At 39.5% G+C, this 18,908-nt stretch overlaps 1 protein-coding gene across 2 annotated transcripts in view; it reads right to left on the bottom strand.

Moving 5' to 3' along the window:
* The window catches only part of EBF2 (EBF transcription factor 2), a 191,498-nt gene that overhangs the window by 14,605 nt on the left and 157,985 nt on the right, over positions 1-18,908 (bottom strand). For both annotated transcript variants that reach the window (XM_077868794.1, XM_077868795.1), the window contains exons 11-14: positions 4,618-4,706; positions 3,210-3,275; positions 2,949-3,126; positions 1,188-1,373 (exon numbers count right to left, since the gene is read on the bottom strand). In XM_077868794.1, the coding sequence (XP_077724920.1) occupies positions 1,188-1,373; positions 2,949-3,126; positions 3,210-3,275; positions 4,618-4,706 (519 nt within the window). The remainder of the gene's footprint in view (positions 1-1,187; positions 1,374-2,948; positions 3,127-3,209; positions 3,276-4,617; positions 4,707-18,908) is intronic.

Raw genomic sequence — 18,908 nt, 5'->3', positions numbered from 1 at the left:
TACAGCATCCATTCCTGATCAAAACTCTTTAGACCACTCTAATCTAATTGATCTGGGCTATCCGACATGACACAACACAGAATTCATGTCTTTGCAGCAACAAGATTTTAGTTGTAGTAGAAGAACCAACCTCTGCTATTTGGCTACTACCTCTGCTATTTGGCTACTATGTCCTTATTCCGTTGAGTAGATTCTTGAGGGTAATGAAGTGAACAGATAACCCAGAAATAACTCATGGGTGTGTGTTCCCAGAGAATCAACAAGGCTGAGAAAGGCAGCCTCCAGATCCTTGGCATGTCACTTCCTGAGATGCGGTGGAAATGGCTATGTGCTGGCCTTGACTTGTCCTTGGTTTTGGCATGGGGGAACCACTCTGGGTGAACAGAGGGTCTGCTCTAGAGTTTTGCAACAATAGCCAGCATTTCAAGAACATTCCACTCATTCACACAGACTCACCATGGTGACTTTGTGGCTTCTGCCCTGGCCTGAAGTATTCATTCCCTAGGTAGGTTTGAAGACACATACTCTCTCGGGCTTCTTAGCCCTCAAAGCAACCGCAGTGAGTTTTCATAACCCCCTAGGAGATCTAGCTAACCCAGATTAGGATTAAGAGGTCTGTCTCATGAGCAGCTAAATTCCATCTCTTAGTATACAAGGAGGGGAGGGCCATGTAAAAAAGTGACACGGGAGCATGATGTGACACACAAAATAACCAAGCCACAAATTCTGCATTCAAATGATGGCCCTGCTCTATCCTAGCAGTGTGATCTTAGATAAATTAACTGCTGTGCACCTAAACCTCCTCACCCACAATAAGGACAAAATTCTTAAGAGGATTAAAGAAAACATTACATCTGAAAGTACCTAATGAAGAGTGTGCACGATGCTAACTGAAATGGAATCTTTGTTCCTCACTCCACATCCACCCAAGCCTCATCTCCCTTTCTTTGTAAAAAGCAAATAGTTTCACTCCTTTTCTTTCCTTCAGAAGGCTTTGAGCAACCAAGTACATCAAAGTCTAGCTAAGAGAAAAGAACAAAAGGCAGGAAGGACATTTCCTTCAGAAATTGGGCTACTCCTCTACAAGTCAGTAAGGTGTAGGGATGTCACTCTCCCTCAAAAGGCTGAAGAGTAAAACCCAGGGACAGAGACACAAGGACAGCCACATAGATGGAAAGGGCACTTACTTCCATAAGGGGAGCCAGTAGGGGAGCCGTTTAGAAATCCTGGTGACCCTGGGACGCCCAGGTTAGCCATGGGGACATTGCTGTAGCCATTCATGCTGTTACTGGAGGTGCTGTAGTTAGACTGCTGGGGGGTGGAGCTGGAAGAGTAGCCCCGCGGAGAGATGCTGCTTGTGTTGCGGATGTACCCTGGACAACAAGGAAGAAGCCCAGATAGGTGAACTGGCACACACATCCAACACAGAACAAATATGGTGGCATGGCTCACAGGGTTCCCAGACTATAGAACATCCCCAAACCACCCCTATGCAGAGGTAGAAAGTGCATTTTCCTCTCTTCAGCTTTTATACCCCACCTCCCTTCCCCATCCTACAAAAGGCCATGTCCCTGACAGTCCCTCCTTCCTCTTTGTTCCCATTTGTGGTCAACATCTCCAGCTCACCCCCCAAGGAGTGATGACTAATCTTCCTAACACATGAGAGCCCTATGGGTATCACTGAGGAAAATATTCTATGGTCAAGTAAAGCTTGGCGGATGTTGTATACTGTAGCCATTCCTTGAAGACTGGCAAACATATGGGCTTAGAGAATAATAAAAAAAAAAGTTTAACTTTTCCATCCTAGTGTTTCCCAAATTTAGCACACCACTGTATCTTTTCTGGGAATGGTGAGCTAAAGGCACCCTAAAAACATCTCAAGAGCCACTCGTACTCCACAGATCATACCTTTGGAAATGTTAGTTCAAGATTGTTACCATGCCCTGAGTAGGGGTGGGGAATATCTTTATTTAAAAATTGTTAAGTTCATCTAAATGTGCTATTCTTTGACCAAAGATTTGGAAGCATCAGCAATTGAGTACAGGGAGATCTGGTCTGTGGGAGGGATGGGGAAGGGACCATGAGTCTTCCCCAGGCTTCTGAAACCCCAGCATGGAGACGTCACCTAACCTATCCTGAAATAACCCACTTTGGATAACAGTCTCTAAAGCTACTTAGGAAATGACCTCAATTTGGAAGAAAAATAAAGGCAATCATATGTCCATACCCACTCTTCTGTAAGAAAAACTTACCCTGAGCATGAGAATTGAGAATGAGGAATTCTCTTCCAATGAATGAATGAAATTGGAAATAAAACTATCCCAAGGTTAGGGGCAACATTAGGAAAAGTATTCCTTTTAAAAAGATGATTTGTGATCAACTTAGCACCTTAATAAAATCAACCTCAGTGACAAAAATCTTTATGCAATATGCTTCCATGTAAAAGGCACAGTTAACTATAAAGTGTGTTGCTCTGCATTTGTATATGAGACCATACACAAACAGAAGTCACTAGATAGCAGAACCGCTTTTCCTGGGCAACTAGGAAGAAAGGGTCATGCATTACAAATGGCAATGGCAATGACTCAGCTTGCTTCCACTATTCAAGCTGATAATCACAATAGCAGAAGGGCACATTGTAGTCAAATTATACCTGTAAGTCTAGTTTCAGGAAGTCAAAACCCTTCTAAGTAAATAACAGTTCATCTTAGCCTTAAATATTTGCAATTAAAGAGATTTTACCTGGGACCCCCCCCCAAAAAAAGCCCCAAATTTCACAAAACACCACCTATCATATTGAGATAATCCAATATATGATTGCACTGCTTATCTGCGGACATGCTTTTTTGATGGTATAAGAAACAAGCTTTACCTGCCCTCTGCTCAAGCAGAACCAACTTTTTAAATGAATAAGATGTTTTGAAATTTGACTCTGAGAAAGGTAGTACCTTGATTATTTCCCTGTGTTGACTCTGAGATGCTGACCCCAAGCTGGGTGCCATACGAATTGATGCCCATCATGCCACTGTGAGCCGGAGAGCTGGAGAGAGCTGGGATCTGGCTGGGATTCCTGGGGACGCTGTACAGGGCTTCGGCAATGTCTGCAGCTCGCTTCAGAATGATGTCCTACAAAATGGCAGGTTGAGGTGAGCATTTTTATCCAGCACGAAGAGTCAGACTCAACAGAATGTAAGATGTGAGCATCTAACCTGGTTATTGTGTGGGGTGCCATAGAGGGCCTCCACTAGATCTGCAGCTCTTTTCAATAGCATTTCCTAAAAAAAGAGCAGAAAGGGTGAGGTATAAGCAAAGGTAAAACTCCCAAATGGCAAACTCAAAGGAAAATGATGTATAAAAATAAAAAGTCCAGACATCCTCCCTAAAATATAAATAACTGGCTAAGAGGTCCTATATTTGGTTTGACAGGCAGAGTATAACCATACATAAAAATCCCTCTATAAATATGTATCTACATGGAATTCATCGAGATAAAATGGCTCCATACATGATTGTGCCACCAAAACAAAAAACGGCCAGATTGAAGGTGGGGTTGGTTAAAATTAATAATGTCATGGAAGTGCCATTAAAAACTTTCAGACCATTCCATTAAAAAATCTGGTACACTAATTAACCAAAAATTCTTAAAATGATTGACTGACCTGAGTTTAGCTGCTTGCCAAAGAGTTGTTCATAATACTGAAATTATCTTGGCAGTGCCTTCTGCAAAATTTTATTCTAATAAAGATGAATTCTTTCAATAATATTTCCCCCTGTTCACTTTAACCAGAGAGAATTAGTAATCAGTAATCCCTTTCGTCTCATTTTGTCTTTTCCACCTCCTGTTTTTAACAGCCTTTTAAATTGCTATTAACCTACTTTCCAGATATCATCTAAGTTAATGGTAGGGCTGGGGATTTTTCCAAGAGGAAAATAAAGGTGTGATGTAGAAGCAAATGTGGTACTTGAATTTTACTCACCGTACAGAAAAGAGAACATGGCATATTGTAATGTGTGTACTCAAAATGCAAATGTAGATGTTAAAATTTAATAACATCTCATTAATTGAATACCTAAAAAATTAATGTATTTTTCAATAAAGAAAGCTAGAATAATGGGCTAGATTCATGATATAATCGTCATAAGCAAGTTCACTTAAAAGCGATACATTTCATAGAAATTTTATATGGAGGCATTTTTCACTTCACTAAATACCTATTATAAACAGACTAGTCCCTCGATAAATACCTGACTGTGGATTAATGTGTCCCTGCCATTATGGGTGAATAAAATTATATTCAAATACAAAGGAGTGGGAACTTACACTTTTAAGCCAGTATGCAATTAGTTATTTTCATAGAGTTGGCAATGTTTTATAAGCTGGATACTTGTAATGTATCTATTTTATAGGACCAAATTTTCAGATTTCATATTCTCTCAGATATTAATCACAGCATATCTCAGAGTTAGTAGATATTTTATATGTATTTTGTATCTAAAACTTAGCCAAATGTCAGGGCCTAATGTAATTTTAAAGGGACTGAATTTGCTGGCTCCGTCCAAGTTTGCTAAAATCCCATAATAAGGTTTTCACCTATCAATTTCCAAAGTGTTTTTTACCTTAGCTAATCTCTCTGGATCCCCGGGATGCCTCGGGATGACCTTCTGCAGTCTCTGGAAGCCATAGTCTATGGTGGGTTCATTTAATGCTGAAAAATAAAAGTTCCCTTTTTTGAGTATGTTTCATGGCCATAAACAAATCTTCTAATTAAGTCTTCCACCAGCAATAGAGTGGTTCTGATATTATCTGAGAATTGATACATAATGCATACAGTTAGTTATAGATACATGTGACTTTGGTCAATTCACATTTTTAAGTTTGGGATTCATAGTAGTTTAATGTCTTTGCATTAGAATGGTACTTCAAAATGTCAGCATGATTACACTTGTTTTATTATTGCTGCCTTAAGTGCACACAACTTAGAATTCTCTGCTCTCTCTCAAATAATCAAAAATATTAAACAATCAATCATATCCCAGTTTTTTATGAAAACAATAAACTACCCTTACATGCTTCTTCTCCATTCTCTTTCCCAAATATACCTTCACCATATATTAATTCTCCTAATTATCACTTTTTTTATTCTCTCAAATATTTACATTTGTATATTTACAAACCTTCTGTGAGTTTATTCTCATAAAGCCCCGTTCTTACGCATAATACACTTTCAGAATTGCAATTAGAGTTTGCTACATGTACATTCATTTGATGTCAGGCTTCACAGTAAGCTGAAAGTGCCACAGAATGAGGATTTGTACTTGCTTTGTTTTGCCACTGTGTTCTCATTGTGGAAGGCAGCACCTGGCACATAGTAGGTGCTTAGCACTTAGCATCAGCAAATTGTTAAATGAGTGAGGGAGGGAATGAATGAATGACATCACTCGGCATTTCTACTCTGCTAGAGTTTTTGGAGTCGATTCCTTTCTTTCTCCTTCCTCTCTTCCTTGACTTTTTAAAAGTCTGTTATTTAAATTTTGTAGTTTCAAAATTAATGCATGATCAAAGTAAAGAAAAAAGATGCAAAGAATAAAATAATAACCACCTGCACTCCCATTAGGCAGTGGGAAACACAGGAGGGTGTACTTCCTTTTTAATCTTCCTTTTTGCACATATGTTTTATGAATTTTCGTTGCTGTTATTCTAAGTATCAAAGCAACACCTTTTGTTTAAAAGAATTATAAACAAATTTAAATGTGGAAGTAAAAATACAATCATCATACCCTCACCATTTTAGAGATGAACTGGGTTAACGTTTTTGCTTATATCTTTCCAGATTTAAACACACACACATACTTAAAATTATTCAGACATCCTATTCACACTGTTACATAACCTACTTTTTATCATTTAACAATATATCAAACTTTTCCCCAGGTTATTAATTATTCTTTTATAACATTATTTAAAATTCCTGCATATTTTTCCATGACATGGTCTATAATTTATTTAAATGGCTTCCTAATGTTTGGCATTTAATGTAATCCTTAATTTCTCACTATTATAAGAATCAGAGCAATAATTATCCACTGTGTATAGCTTTAATGATTTCAATTAGAAAATTCCAAGAATTAGAATTACTGGACCAAAAACTATGATTTATATTTAAAGACTAACACACAACCTGTCGAACACTTCTCAGAAGAATGTACAAACTCATACTCCCTCCAGCAATGCACGTGGTCACTTCTATTTGATTATTCATCCGTGAGATTGAAGAGCTTTTTCTTATACTTACTGATCATTTTAATTTTTTCTTTTATGAATTGCTTGTTAATACTTTCTGCACTCTTTCCTATTGGGGATTAGTTATTTACTTTTTCTACTTGTAAAAACACTTTACATATTAATCTTTTTAACACTCTGTTACCATGTTACAGTATCATATTCCAATTTGTCCTTAGATATCATATGTAGAAAGACCATCCCAATTCCATGATAAGTACGCATGCACATATACATACATAAGTATTTCGTGTGTGTCTTTGCATATACATATACAAACATATATGAATTCTTCTCCTTTAGGTCTACAAGTAAGATGTGTACTGCTCATCATCTTGGTAATAAGTTTTTTATTTTTCATTTTTGTTTTTTGCTATGCATTTCACTTTTTATCATTTTCTTGTAAATATGATTCTCTCATCACATTTTCTAAGAGTTTTACTAGTGCCTAGAAACACTTTTGGTTTTTATATGTCTGTGCAGGCAGCGTCTGAGGGTGGCGGTATATGGCATAGACATTACGAGTATCAGTTTAAGAGTCAAATAGATCATGGGTTTGAATTCCATCTACTATTAATTTCTGTAAGTTTATGTTTAAAGTCCATCTTATGGGTTTGCTGTCAAAATTAAATGAAACCATTTATATAATGCCCCCAGCACAGTTCTTGGCACATAAAAGTTCTTAACCAATGGTAGCTATGTCATTTTGTAACCTAACCCTGACAGATGTCATGAATTATTTCTGTTTATTCTTAGGATTACACATTCACAGCATCTATGTATAATGATCATTTTGCCTATATATTAATTCCATTAAGCTCTTTAATCCTATTCTTGTGTTGGCTAAAATGTCCCAAACTGTCTAAGAACGTGGATGATGGTGGATATTCCTTCCTGTTTTTCTCTGAATGGAAATGACACTAATATTTCACCATCAAATTAGTGTTCATGCTCCAATAAGGATTTTTACCAGGACTTATTAGAGTTTTAGGAAATTACAGTCAATGAATTTTATTATTTGACCAATTTATATTATATCTTATAGATTTCCCAATATTTCCCAATTAAAATTCTAGTCATGGATGTGGTATATAACTTGCTTAGTATATTTCTGAATTTGTTAATATTTTCTTAACATTCCTAGTGTGAGGATTAAAATCAATTAAGTTACTGAGAATAGTGCCTAGCATGTACTGAGTACTCAACAAATATCAGTTACTGTTACTGTTGCTGGGGTTTATGTGTCCATATTAATAATTGGGATTGTGTGCATGGTATTGGCCAGCTTCTGGTTGATTTTTATTTTATACCAGCTTTGAAAAATAAATTGAGACACTTCTATATTTTATCCTGTGCTCTATAAGATTTATACAACATGGATATTTTCTCTTGACTAAAAGTTTGAAAGAACCCTGTGAAATATCTCTTGTCAAAGTCACCAACAACATTTTAGCCAAAGCAAGAGGAACTTTTCCATTCTTTTTTGTTTTTTTAAAGATTTATCTATTTGAGAGAGAGAGAGAGGGTACAGAAGGGCAGAAGGAGAAGGAGAGAATCCCAAGCAGACTCCCCACTGAGCACAGAGCCTGACCCTGAGATCATGTCCTGAGCCAAAACCAAGAGTCAGTTGCTTAACTGATGGATTCACTCAGGTGCCCCAGAATTTTTCCATTCTTATCATAAACATAAGTTATGACATTGGAAATACTCTCCTGCTGGAAATTCTTCCACCCATCACCTTTCCTGAATGTGCACTGCTGTGTTTCCCTCCTACCTCCCTAGCTAAGCCATCTCAGCCCACTTTGAGGACTGGTCTTCCTCCATCTTGTAATCACTGCTGCTCTTCACACCTGTTGCCAAGCCAGTCTTCTGTTTGGCAATCCATTCTCGCTTGTCTACTTCATCAGTGTCCCTCTGATTTCCATGTCAAGCTACGTGCTAACTATCACAAATCTTTATCTCCAATCCAGAGAGCTTGCCCAAGATTCCACATTGTCTATCCAAATACTGGCTGGAAATTTCCATGGGGATGGGTCCATAGACTCCTCCCACCCAAGATACCCCAAGCTTACATGACTTTGAGTAAATAGTCATCATCCAACAGATTGTCAATCAGAAACCTTAGATTTTTTTCTTTATTTCTTGATATTATTTGTATTTTTCTAGAAAACTCATGCATTTTATCAAAATTTTAAATGTTTTAGCACAGATTCTACATTGTATATTTAAAATTTCTAATCTCCTATTTATGGTTCTCCCCCTCCAAGCCCTGCTTTGTTGCAACTTTTTGAATAATCATATTTCTAATTTTGTCTTCCTTTTGTTCCAAAGAGAATATCCTAAAATTTTGAGATGCCTGGGTATTAATTAACTATTTATTCCAGTTATTTGCATTGTATTCAAAAAGGTATCCTGCAGAATATCTGTCTTTGGAATTTAAGTTTTCTGTGAATTAATACATACAAGTGTTTTCTGTGTCCCATGTGTAATGCTTTAAATGCATTATTTAATGTATCTTTTTGACCATATTATTTAACATATTATATATATAATAGCTACTCTAAATTTATCCTTCCACATTCTACTTTTATTTCTGATAGTCTTTTTTTTCTGATAGTCTTTTTTTTAATTTTTTTTAATTTTTTTTTATTTATTTATGATAGTCACAGAGAGAGAGAGAGAGGCAGAGACATAGGCAGAGGGAGAAGCAGGCTCCATGCACCGGGAGCCCGATGTGGGATTCGATCCCGGGTCTCCAGGATCGCGCCCTGGGCCAAAGGCAGGTGCCAAACCGCTGCGCCACCCAGGGATCCCTCTGATAGTCTTTTAATGAATATATTTTTCTCTAGCAATGAGAAAGATACACATCCTATTTTAATTTAAAGCAGTACTTTTAGATTTCTCTAAAAATATTACCTTTTTATTATTTGAGTCTGGTAAGCCCCTCCACGTATAAGGAATTTTGCCCACCTTTAATTTCCATACCTCACACTTTCCACATTTACATTTTGGTTGTTCATTTGTCATCTTCAGCTAATATTACTATCTTTAGACTTTTTATGATCTGTATCTTTTATTTATTTTTTTAAAGATTTTATTTATTTATTTATTTATGAGAGAGACAGAGAGAGAGAGAGAGAGAGAGAGAGAGAGAAACAGAGACACAGGCAGAGGGAGAAGCAGGCTCCACGCAGGGAGCCCGATGTGGGACTCAATCCCGGGACTCCAGGATCACACCCTGGACTGAAGGCAGGCGCTAAACCGCTGAGCCACCCAGGGATCCCCGATCTGTATCTTTTAGATCAATTTTCACATTTACATTAACAATAATTGAAATACTCTAACTTAACTGCTTTCTCTGCTGACCAGTAGTCCTGTGATAGCATAATTTTTCTATTCTTTTTTTTTTTTGAGACTTTATTTATTGATTGATTTGAGAGAGCATGAGAGAGAGAGAGAATGAGTGGCAGGGGTAGTGGCTGAGGGAAAGGGAGAAGCAGACTCCCCACTGAGCAGAGAGCCTTATGTGCGGCTTGATCCCAGGACCCTGAGATTATGACCCCAGCTAAAGGTAGATACTTAACTGACTGAGCCACCCAGGAGCCCCAAACTTTTCTATTCTTAGGTTCTTCACTGGTTCAATTCTCCAGCAGTCAGGTTATATCAGTAACAATAAGAGTTGAATTCTGTCCAAGCCCTTGAAATAAGAGAATATCTTTCTGTCTTCCTAACATGTAAATGACAACTTCTGAAGATACACCACAGATAAGTATATTCTTCTTGAATCAAGGTCAAGTTTCTGCCTGTGATGCTTGTTCTTACCCTTTGAGGTGGGGAGTGGGGACAGAGGAGGCCTAGAGGGGAATAACATCTCCAGGTTTCACACATCCTCCAACACAACTCTGCACACACATGAACACCAGCACAAAAGTTCTGGCATATTCATGACACCAGGCTTGCTTCAGATGTGAATACTAGATTGCCATTATTTTTTTATTTTCTTGAAAATATCCTCTGATATATTCTGGGGCTGGAGGCAGATTAAACACTTGGACTCAAATTACCGTTTTACCCAGAAACATATGTAGGAATAGATGTGTGTATAATTGGAATTATTCTGTAAACTTTTTTCCCCACTTAGCATTATAACATCAGCAATTTTTGAAGCCTTTCTCTTTAATAACAGTATTTTTAGTGGCTACAATATTCAATAATGAAAGTCGTTACTGCCACTGTTAGAATTTACCAAAGGCTTGCTATATCACAGTCACAATGCTAGCTTTATACACGGTAGCTCATTTAATCCTCATTATAATCCCACTATTTGGGTTTTACCTCTATTTTCAATGCAGTTCCTGGAGTAAAGGTGGGATTTGTACCCTGGTTTCTCCAACTCCTAGGCCTGTTCTCTCAACCTTTGCTGCTGAAATAGAAATGTTGTTCCAAGCCCTGTCTAGATATGCCAACAGCTGCGTGGGTCAAAGGCTACCCCTCTGCACTCAATTACTGGGCGGGAGCTGGTGAGGAGCAGAGAGAGTGTTGAGAAGTGGCCGTGCCATCTTCTGCTTCCACCCCTCCCCATGCTTCCTCTCAAGCTCCAAGCAAAGGGCAGCAGAGCTGGGAAGTAAAGCCCTGCCAGGTTGCCTGACTTCTCAATCACAGAGTGTGAGAGAAGGCTCCATTTGGTATCAATCAGCAAACACAAACAGCTGCCCGCTGCTGCAGGGCAAACAGACCTAGTGACAAAATGCTCTAAATCAATCATTTTCTTGCCTTTTTTCAGATACGTACCATTTTGTTACCTAGGGTACTGATCTTATATGGAGACAATGGAAATTGCAGATATGGGTGTGCTCACAATACATTTGCTATAAAGTCAGGGATTGCTCCCTGAGGTAGAAAATCTAGCCCTTTGAAGGTCCCTGTTGTCCCCACCACTATCCTCATACCCTCTTCCCATTTGCAGAGCTACTCTCCCAGGAGAGCTTTCACTCCCCCTTCTCTAGAGCTCCAGGGATCCCCCCATGACCAGCACTAATCTCGTTATACTTTGTCCTTCCTGCCACTTGCAGACAAATTCTCTAAAGCCAGGCTTTAATCAGTACACAGAGTGGGATGTAGATGGTGGTTTCTCTTGCACAGAATTGCTTACATATTTGTACCCACTGTTCTTGCCATTAGATAGGAAACCACCAGCACACAAGGGTAATGTCAAGTTTATCTTGCCTGCCCAGCCCCTCTCACTCCCCACCCAAATCAGAAATAGAAGACTCTCTTGACCATACTGGGTTAACTATTCATCTTTTAAACTGAGTAAGCAGGTGAGGCATACTCATCGATTTCTGATGTTGAGTGTTTTTTGGCAGGCCCTGCCAGACTTCATAGCACAAACTCTGGAATGGGTTGTATATGTCTGATGAGAAGACAATAATAAAAAAATTTTTTTTAAATCATTGTCGATACAGACAGGAAAAAATCACATGTGTGTGCACACACAATTTCATTTAATCAAGTGCACTTTTGAAGTACAAATCATAAAGTGGAAACTGTTGAGTCACCACCAAACCATAAGAAGCAAAGTCGGTCAATTCCTCCAGTTTTCAGCCTTAGACACGTCGAAATCGGATTGGACAACTTTTACTTTGGTTCCACACTGGCTTCCCAACTGACCAGTTGTTTTTGCGTTCTACATGTTAGCCTCGTATTGAATTCCAGCTTCCTCCCCGCCCCACCTCCCTGGGTGTTCTCTGACATTTCAGGCCTGGTGTGAGCCAAGCAAACCTCAATTAGCTAATGAGGTGCCCAACACCAGCACCAAGACTGCCTCAAAGGGCCAACCAGATCATTAACCGCCATCATCAGTGTGAATTTACAACCTCTCCTACCACATGGAGTGCGGGGGTGCTGTGAAGTGCTGCCAACCTCTCGGCTGACAGGGACACAGAGAAGTGCTAGCTAGGCAAAAATAGAGTAAATTAAAAATATGCTTCGATCTATAGGCTCTATTTATCTATGTCTTTCTTTAGTAACATAACATTAAGGTAAAAGGTCATATCCCCACTGAAATATAATTTATATTTACCTTTTATTAAATAATTATGGCATGGCATGAAGTTAAATATTACAGAAGCTAATCAAGGGGGAATTCAATAGAGAAAACTCAGACATGAGAATTTCGTCTTTGCTATACATAGAATGTCTTAATCCTCCACTGGGAGTCATTCGGGTTTGCTTAAGGAGTTTAATAATACACATTTCAACTGCCACAGAATCTAAATCCCATTTGGATCAGCCTTGGAAAAACTTTCATCAATACCTTGAGATTTCATAATATTTCTCCTGAGAGCCTGGATCTTATGTGTCATTTCTCATTTTGATTATGGGTATAATATATGAGGTTACTTACATATCTTGGACCCAGCAAATAGATATAAACTTTAAGCAATGTGTAAAGGTTTTATTTTATAAGTAAATAGTATTTAACTAAAAATATCTACTGGGAACCACTCATTAAAAAAAAGAAACTGGCTGGTGTTCAATATTAATTTTCCCAAAGGGTTGGCGAGATGTATAAATTCTATATGATTTTTTTCTTCCCTTAAGAGAAGGCACAGAGACCAGATAATGCTTACCCTAGCTTATGCCTCTACTTCTGTTTCCCAAAAATATAGGGGACACTGGCTAATATGGAAAAGGGACTCTTTGTTAGAATGCTGGTCAACCCTGAAAAAGACTGCACTGACACTGCAGGTTGGAGGTCATTTATGCCAACCAATGGCAGTACACATCACAAAATGGCAGCATCGAAGGTTGATCCAAATCCTTTGTGGAAATTTGAGAAGAGACAAATAAGCTGATGAGGTGAGGGAAGATTCAAGTGATCAGTTTGGCTGTTGCTCTGGGATGTTGGCCTGGGTTTCAGCTTTCCTCAGTGGTAACTAAGTCTCCAATTGGAGCCTAGGATCATCATGGAGTGTATGGATGGCCATTAAGAGGCCAAGAAAATTCTAAAAGTCTGGGCCTAGCTGTATGTCTTCACATATGTGCATGCATCTGCAGCAAAGGATCTTCACTTTTATCAGATACGTATAGAGTTTGTGGTCCTCTGAGGGGTCTAGCCCACAGAACTAGAGAATCTTTCCAATCCTGACTTGAAATATTATCCTTCTCCAATAATAAAGAAAACAATGGTAAAGGATCCTACTTAAGAAACCTAAAATCTATGTAATGTGACTGCCAGACAAACACCAGATCAGAAGATAACCTCTGATGTGCAAGCAAAGGGGAAAACATACATCAGGAATACCTTCCCTGTGGCTTTGGTCAAAGGTAGTTACTCTCTTGGCAGGTCAGGAAGGTGTAGAGCAACCTAGCATGGGGAGGAATTCAGATACACAGAGATGAGCTCTTGCTTTCATGTGACCTCTAAGACTTCTCCATTCTGCCTTCCCTTCAGTGTCCATGTCTTTAAAGAGCCTTGAGCTTACATATTGAGTCTGTGAGGTCTGACTTCTTTGTGCTTTGATTTTAGTACCTATGTCTCTCCCAGCACTTCCTCCCATTTTTGTTGTCCAAGCATCTACCTTCTGCCCTACTGCTCATGTCCAACATGTAGAGCCTACATTTAACTAACATCTTAATGCTCCCAAGTTAAAAATTTTTTTTCACAGCATTTGATAGTCAAGTTGGTCCGGCATGGGATCTGTTTTAGGTCCCAATAACCATTCCCACCTTCAAGGCCAGGTGGACTTTGGTTTATCATTCTGCAAAGACAAAAGGTTGAGCTAAATGGTCTCTAAGATCCCTTGTGAGCTCTTGCTTATATGATTCTATAGGATTCATCTATTTGGTGCAGTGAACTTCTTGGAGAAGCAGAGATGGGTAGGGTTGAACCCATAGGATGTTGAATGATGTGATGTCATTGTTAGCCTTTGCTACATTGAAATCTTCCTCTATATCCATCTGTTTCAACATAGCAAAAGTTCCATGTCACCAATTAAAAAAAAAGGGACAAAGATAATATAGGAACACATTATTAAGAGGTGGTACCTGCCTTTGTGGTTACAGGAACAAGAATACGAGGTGAGAACCAGCGGTGCACAAGTGAAAGATTAGACTGAAGCCTTTTATATTTAATTTAAAATGAAATATTAATTTAATATTTAATTATGCTTTGGTTTCAAGAAAAACTGCAGCGGGAAGACAGATTGTTTGAAGAAGGGAATAATATACATGGTTAAGGAGACAACTGTAAAAATTAAAGATAAATTTCAAGGGTAAATCTAAATGCCACAATGGAGCAGTTATGAATATGCTTATGCTCTCTGTAATGTGTATTTAGAATATTATAGCCGAGAGCACCAGGCCATTAAGGGGCTGGGGGATGTCTCCAGTGAAACAACAGCCCCCTATTCTGGGGCTTCCAACGGAGACATCATTCTTCAGACTCAGCTGAATGATAGATCCGAATTTCACAAGAGGTGAGGGTAGAGGCGACCTCAGTAAAACTACAGGCTACCAGGAGGGCTATTGATTCAACCTGTTTCCAGTGTGAACAGGGAACAATTGTACTCGGGCCAGTATTTGATGTCTGAATTGGGTATTTTTAACTCAAAATCAGATTCATTTCTTAAATGGGATTTTTTTTTTTCAGGGTAATGCTATAAGAAAAAAAAAAAGAAATGTGAAGTTGGATAGGCTATTAACATTTGCAATCCTGCTTGCACATCTGTGCAATGCAGCTTTATGAAAAGAGGACCCCACACCACACACCAAGCCTCAGGGAGGAGACTGGAAGTTTGTAGAAAAATCTAGGCCTCCCATTTCTTCTCCCAACTACTGCCTGTTCTTGGCCATTTTCTTATTAACATTTTCTCCCAAATAATGACCAGGGGTAGGTGATCAAATGCATTTGGTCATGCTAAAGTACAAACTTAAGAAGTCCTCTGGGGGAAGGGGTTAGTTGACATGAATTCTTTGGTTTCTCAGCGTCTCCATTAATTCTCATTTGGCAGCTTCTAAGTTCAACCACACACCTCAACAAGCAGCTCCTCCATGTGTGCCTGGGCTCACCTGGGCCAAGTCAGTGTCTTTTGCTCCTTTTGTCCTCCATTGAAAACCCATCTTCCCTTCACTCTACCTGCAGAGCCATGTTCTCAGGCCACCTTGGCCTTCTCTGTCTACAAAATCTGGATATCTAATCCAGACCCAGATATTAAGGGCATGGTGTAGTAGTTCTTTCAAGAAGAATTCACTCTTACCAAAAGGAAAACATGAAAAAGCCCACCCTTGATCCAACAGTGATGAGGGCAAAGCCACCTAGAACTCATCCCAGAAGGTGTATGTCTGTCTGCCAAAAGCTGACAGCAGTGAATCGGACTTATATTTTTATATTTCTATAAAAAGTATGCGCTTGCATACCTATACCATTTCATTTTCCCAGGGAGATTTGTTCCTGTTTGTTCAGTTAGAAAACTGAGGTGCAGAACAGTTAAGTGATTTGCAGGAAAGTTGGGGCTCAGATCTAGGCTTCTATACCCGGTCATTGCCTTCCACCCCCAGGCTAAGTTCTCTCTTAATAACAAAGTGGGTCTTGGTACTCCTTTGCCTTCCACAACTCCAGTTATTCATGGACAGGATAGTTTCTATGACTTCGCTGGAATTCGAAGTATTCATAGGTTCTCATCCTATCACATCATGTGGTACAGGAACATCCCACTTTGCAATGTGGAGCACCAGGGTACGGGCAAGGCAATCTCCGAGCTGCCTCCATGCTCACTGCCCAGGCTTGTCTCCTGTGCAATTCCTCACAGTAACAGCCAGAGAGCCAAGGCCATTGGCATTTTCAGGTAAAACTATTGGATGAAGCCAAACAGATGGCCTTGGTGTAATATCTTCTGTGAAGCTACCACAGGATGGTAAGTAGCACACATATCACGGTTCAGAATGCAGCTTTCGAATTAGACAGCTAGGACTTCACCTAACTTGGTGACCTCAGGCAGAAGGATTCTTATCTATAAAGTCGAGATACTAAAAGAACCATCACAGTGAGAAAAGGCAGTGATGACATGAACTCATGAGACAGAGCCTGGCCATACCTCCTCAATTAGTATTACCATTTTTTTCTTACTAGTTCTATCCGATGCTAGAACTTACAGGAGACTTCCTAACCAGCAATCGAATGTTTAGACCAGATTCTGCAAAGAGCCATAGTAATAACACTGAAAAGCTTTGCTCATCTACGCCCGTATGCTCAGTGACCTGCCATCGGCCACATGCATCATGACTTTACACTGGTTTCTGTGGCTGGTCCAGATTTAATCATTATAAACAATGGCCATTCCACCCCCAAGTGCATGCCTTCAGATTTTCTCTTTCCGCATCTTCAAAACAGCCCAGAAAGACCTGTGCAACCAGTAACCATGATCCCACTGGGTGCCCCTCCCAGGATTATTTTTCTGCCCTGCCAGTTCTCTGTGGAAAGATCTGTGAGGAAAGTAGAGGCTCTTCTCCTCTCTGAGCCTGGCTGGCATAGGTCTCTAAGCAGATAGAGGCAATCGGACCTTTCCCGAGGAGCTATATTCTCACGTGGATTTCTCAGTTCTGCAGCAGCAAGCTGTACTTTAGCAAACCATGGTTGGAGGAAAATAGACCTGCAAAGTCACATGTGTGAAGAAAATGTGTTGTTTTTCAGAGCCCTGATGTTGTTTATGCTGTACTTGGCAGCAACAACCATGGGGAGCTGATTACTGCATTTTGGCTAATTATACCAGGTAAGTTACATCTAATAGGCTTGGGTTTATTATGGAGGTGTATCCTTGGACACAGGAACCACCAATGGTTGGACCTCAGAGTCTCCTTTCCCACCTCCTGTTTTTTGAGTCTCCTAGAAAGTTCCACCTAAGAGTAAATATTATTGTGTTCACAGTGCAATGACTCAGTCTCATAAGAACTGCCCCACATGCAGAGAGCTTTACCAGCCAGAGTCTCCACAACAGCCTGATGAGCAGGACTCAGGTTCCTCAAACTCATTTCTTTGTTTAAAATACAGATTCTAAGACCCTCTCAAAAGAATATGATTTGGTATGTCTGGAATGGAGCCAAGCATGATTCTCATACTCAGCCAAATTAGGGAAACACCTATGGGTAATAGTATAATTAGTACCAGAGCTTTACAGATGAAGAAAATGAGGTTCAGGGAGGTTAGGTGACTTATCAAAAGGTCAAACAAGTCATTGATGCCACAGCCAGCATCTGAAAGCACGTCTTCTGGCTGAATCTAGTGCATCCTCCTCTTGGATGTCACCCTACTGCTGGTGGTCCCCATGAAAGCTCTCTAGACTTCTCAAGGTTTTCTTTTCTTGGGAATCAAGATGACATTTTCCACCTGACCACTGGAGCTGAGTACTTTGTCTAGGCCTATAGTGCTTTCCAACACACTATTCTGTAGCCGAGCACATTCTGAGGCCAGAATATGCAGCTCAGGAGGAGACTGGCTGGAAGTCCATGAGCTCTCTGCCGGTCACTCCCACCCCCTCCCCCCAAGGAGAAGGCCAGGATTATCCAGGCTCACCATAGGTAGGCCTCCGTTCTGAGGCAGAGCAGCCCCACCTCCAGACACCTAGGGAAGCCACTGCCTGTCCAGCTATTGGACTAAGGTTTCTAATGGTGGCTGCTCATTGAGTGGGCAAGTCAAGAGATCACGGATTCATTTTCCTGTAGCGCCTGGGCCCCTTCATGAGTAACATTAGCCACTTGTCTCTACCAACCTGAGTCACATTTGGCTCAGTAACCTCAGGTGGAGGTTTTTAGAGAGAGTGACCAGCCTCCCGAGCCAGCCTGAACAACGTTTATATATTTACTCTCTTCTCTGTTTGTGGAAGAATAAACAACTTGTCCCCACCCTCCTCACCCTTAACTGCCTCCCATGGTCCTTCTTTCTCCAAAGCAGTCTTCTGGAAGAAGCCTCACTGCTTCCCTGGCTGGAAACACTCTTTTTGTACCTAAAGAATCAAGTTTACCAATGTTTGCTATTTCAGTATTTCAATATGTGGAACATTAATGTTTTACACCATATTTTATTTCATTACTAATTAAAAATTCCTTAATTTTTTTCAGAAAGTAATAAATATAAGTAAGCAAAAATTGAAACTAATAATAATAACAATACCAACACCTAGAAACCACCATTGTTAACACTTTCATATGCAGGTTTCTGTATCTTACTAGGGTTTTTTACACAACTGTTCTTTTTTCATATGTATATAAATCAGACTGGACTATACTGTGCATATAGTTTTTAAGCTCTTTTTAAACCTATATCACAGATTTCTTTCATGGAACTAAATATCCATTCACAGCACTACTTTTAATGTCTAAAAAGTATTTCAGTGTAAGGATGGTTCATTGTTTATTTAATGAGTCCCCTAATGGACACTAAGGATGTTTTCAATTTTTCACTACCATAAACACTGCTCTAATGAACAGCCCTCAGGCAAACTCAGTTATTTCCTAAGTATACATTCCAAAAAGTAGAATTGTTGGGTCAAAGGGTATATACATTTTTAAAGCTAGTACCATCAAGATACTCTCCCAGAGCCATCTATCCTCCTACAGTAGTATGTTAGGA

Source organism: Canis aureus, chromosome 24 (assembly GCF_053574225.1).
Source record: "Canis aureus isolate CA01 chromosome 24, VMU_Caureus_v.1.0, whole genome shotgun sequence".
NCBI lineage: Eukaryota > Metazoa > Chordata > Mammalia > Carnivora > Canidae > Canis > Canis aureus.
The sequence above is the reverse complement of the archived record's forward strand: the minus strand, read 5'-3'. Positions and strand labels throughout refer to the sequence as shown.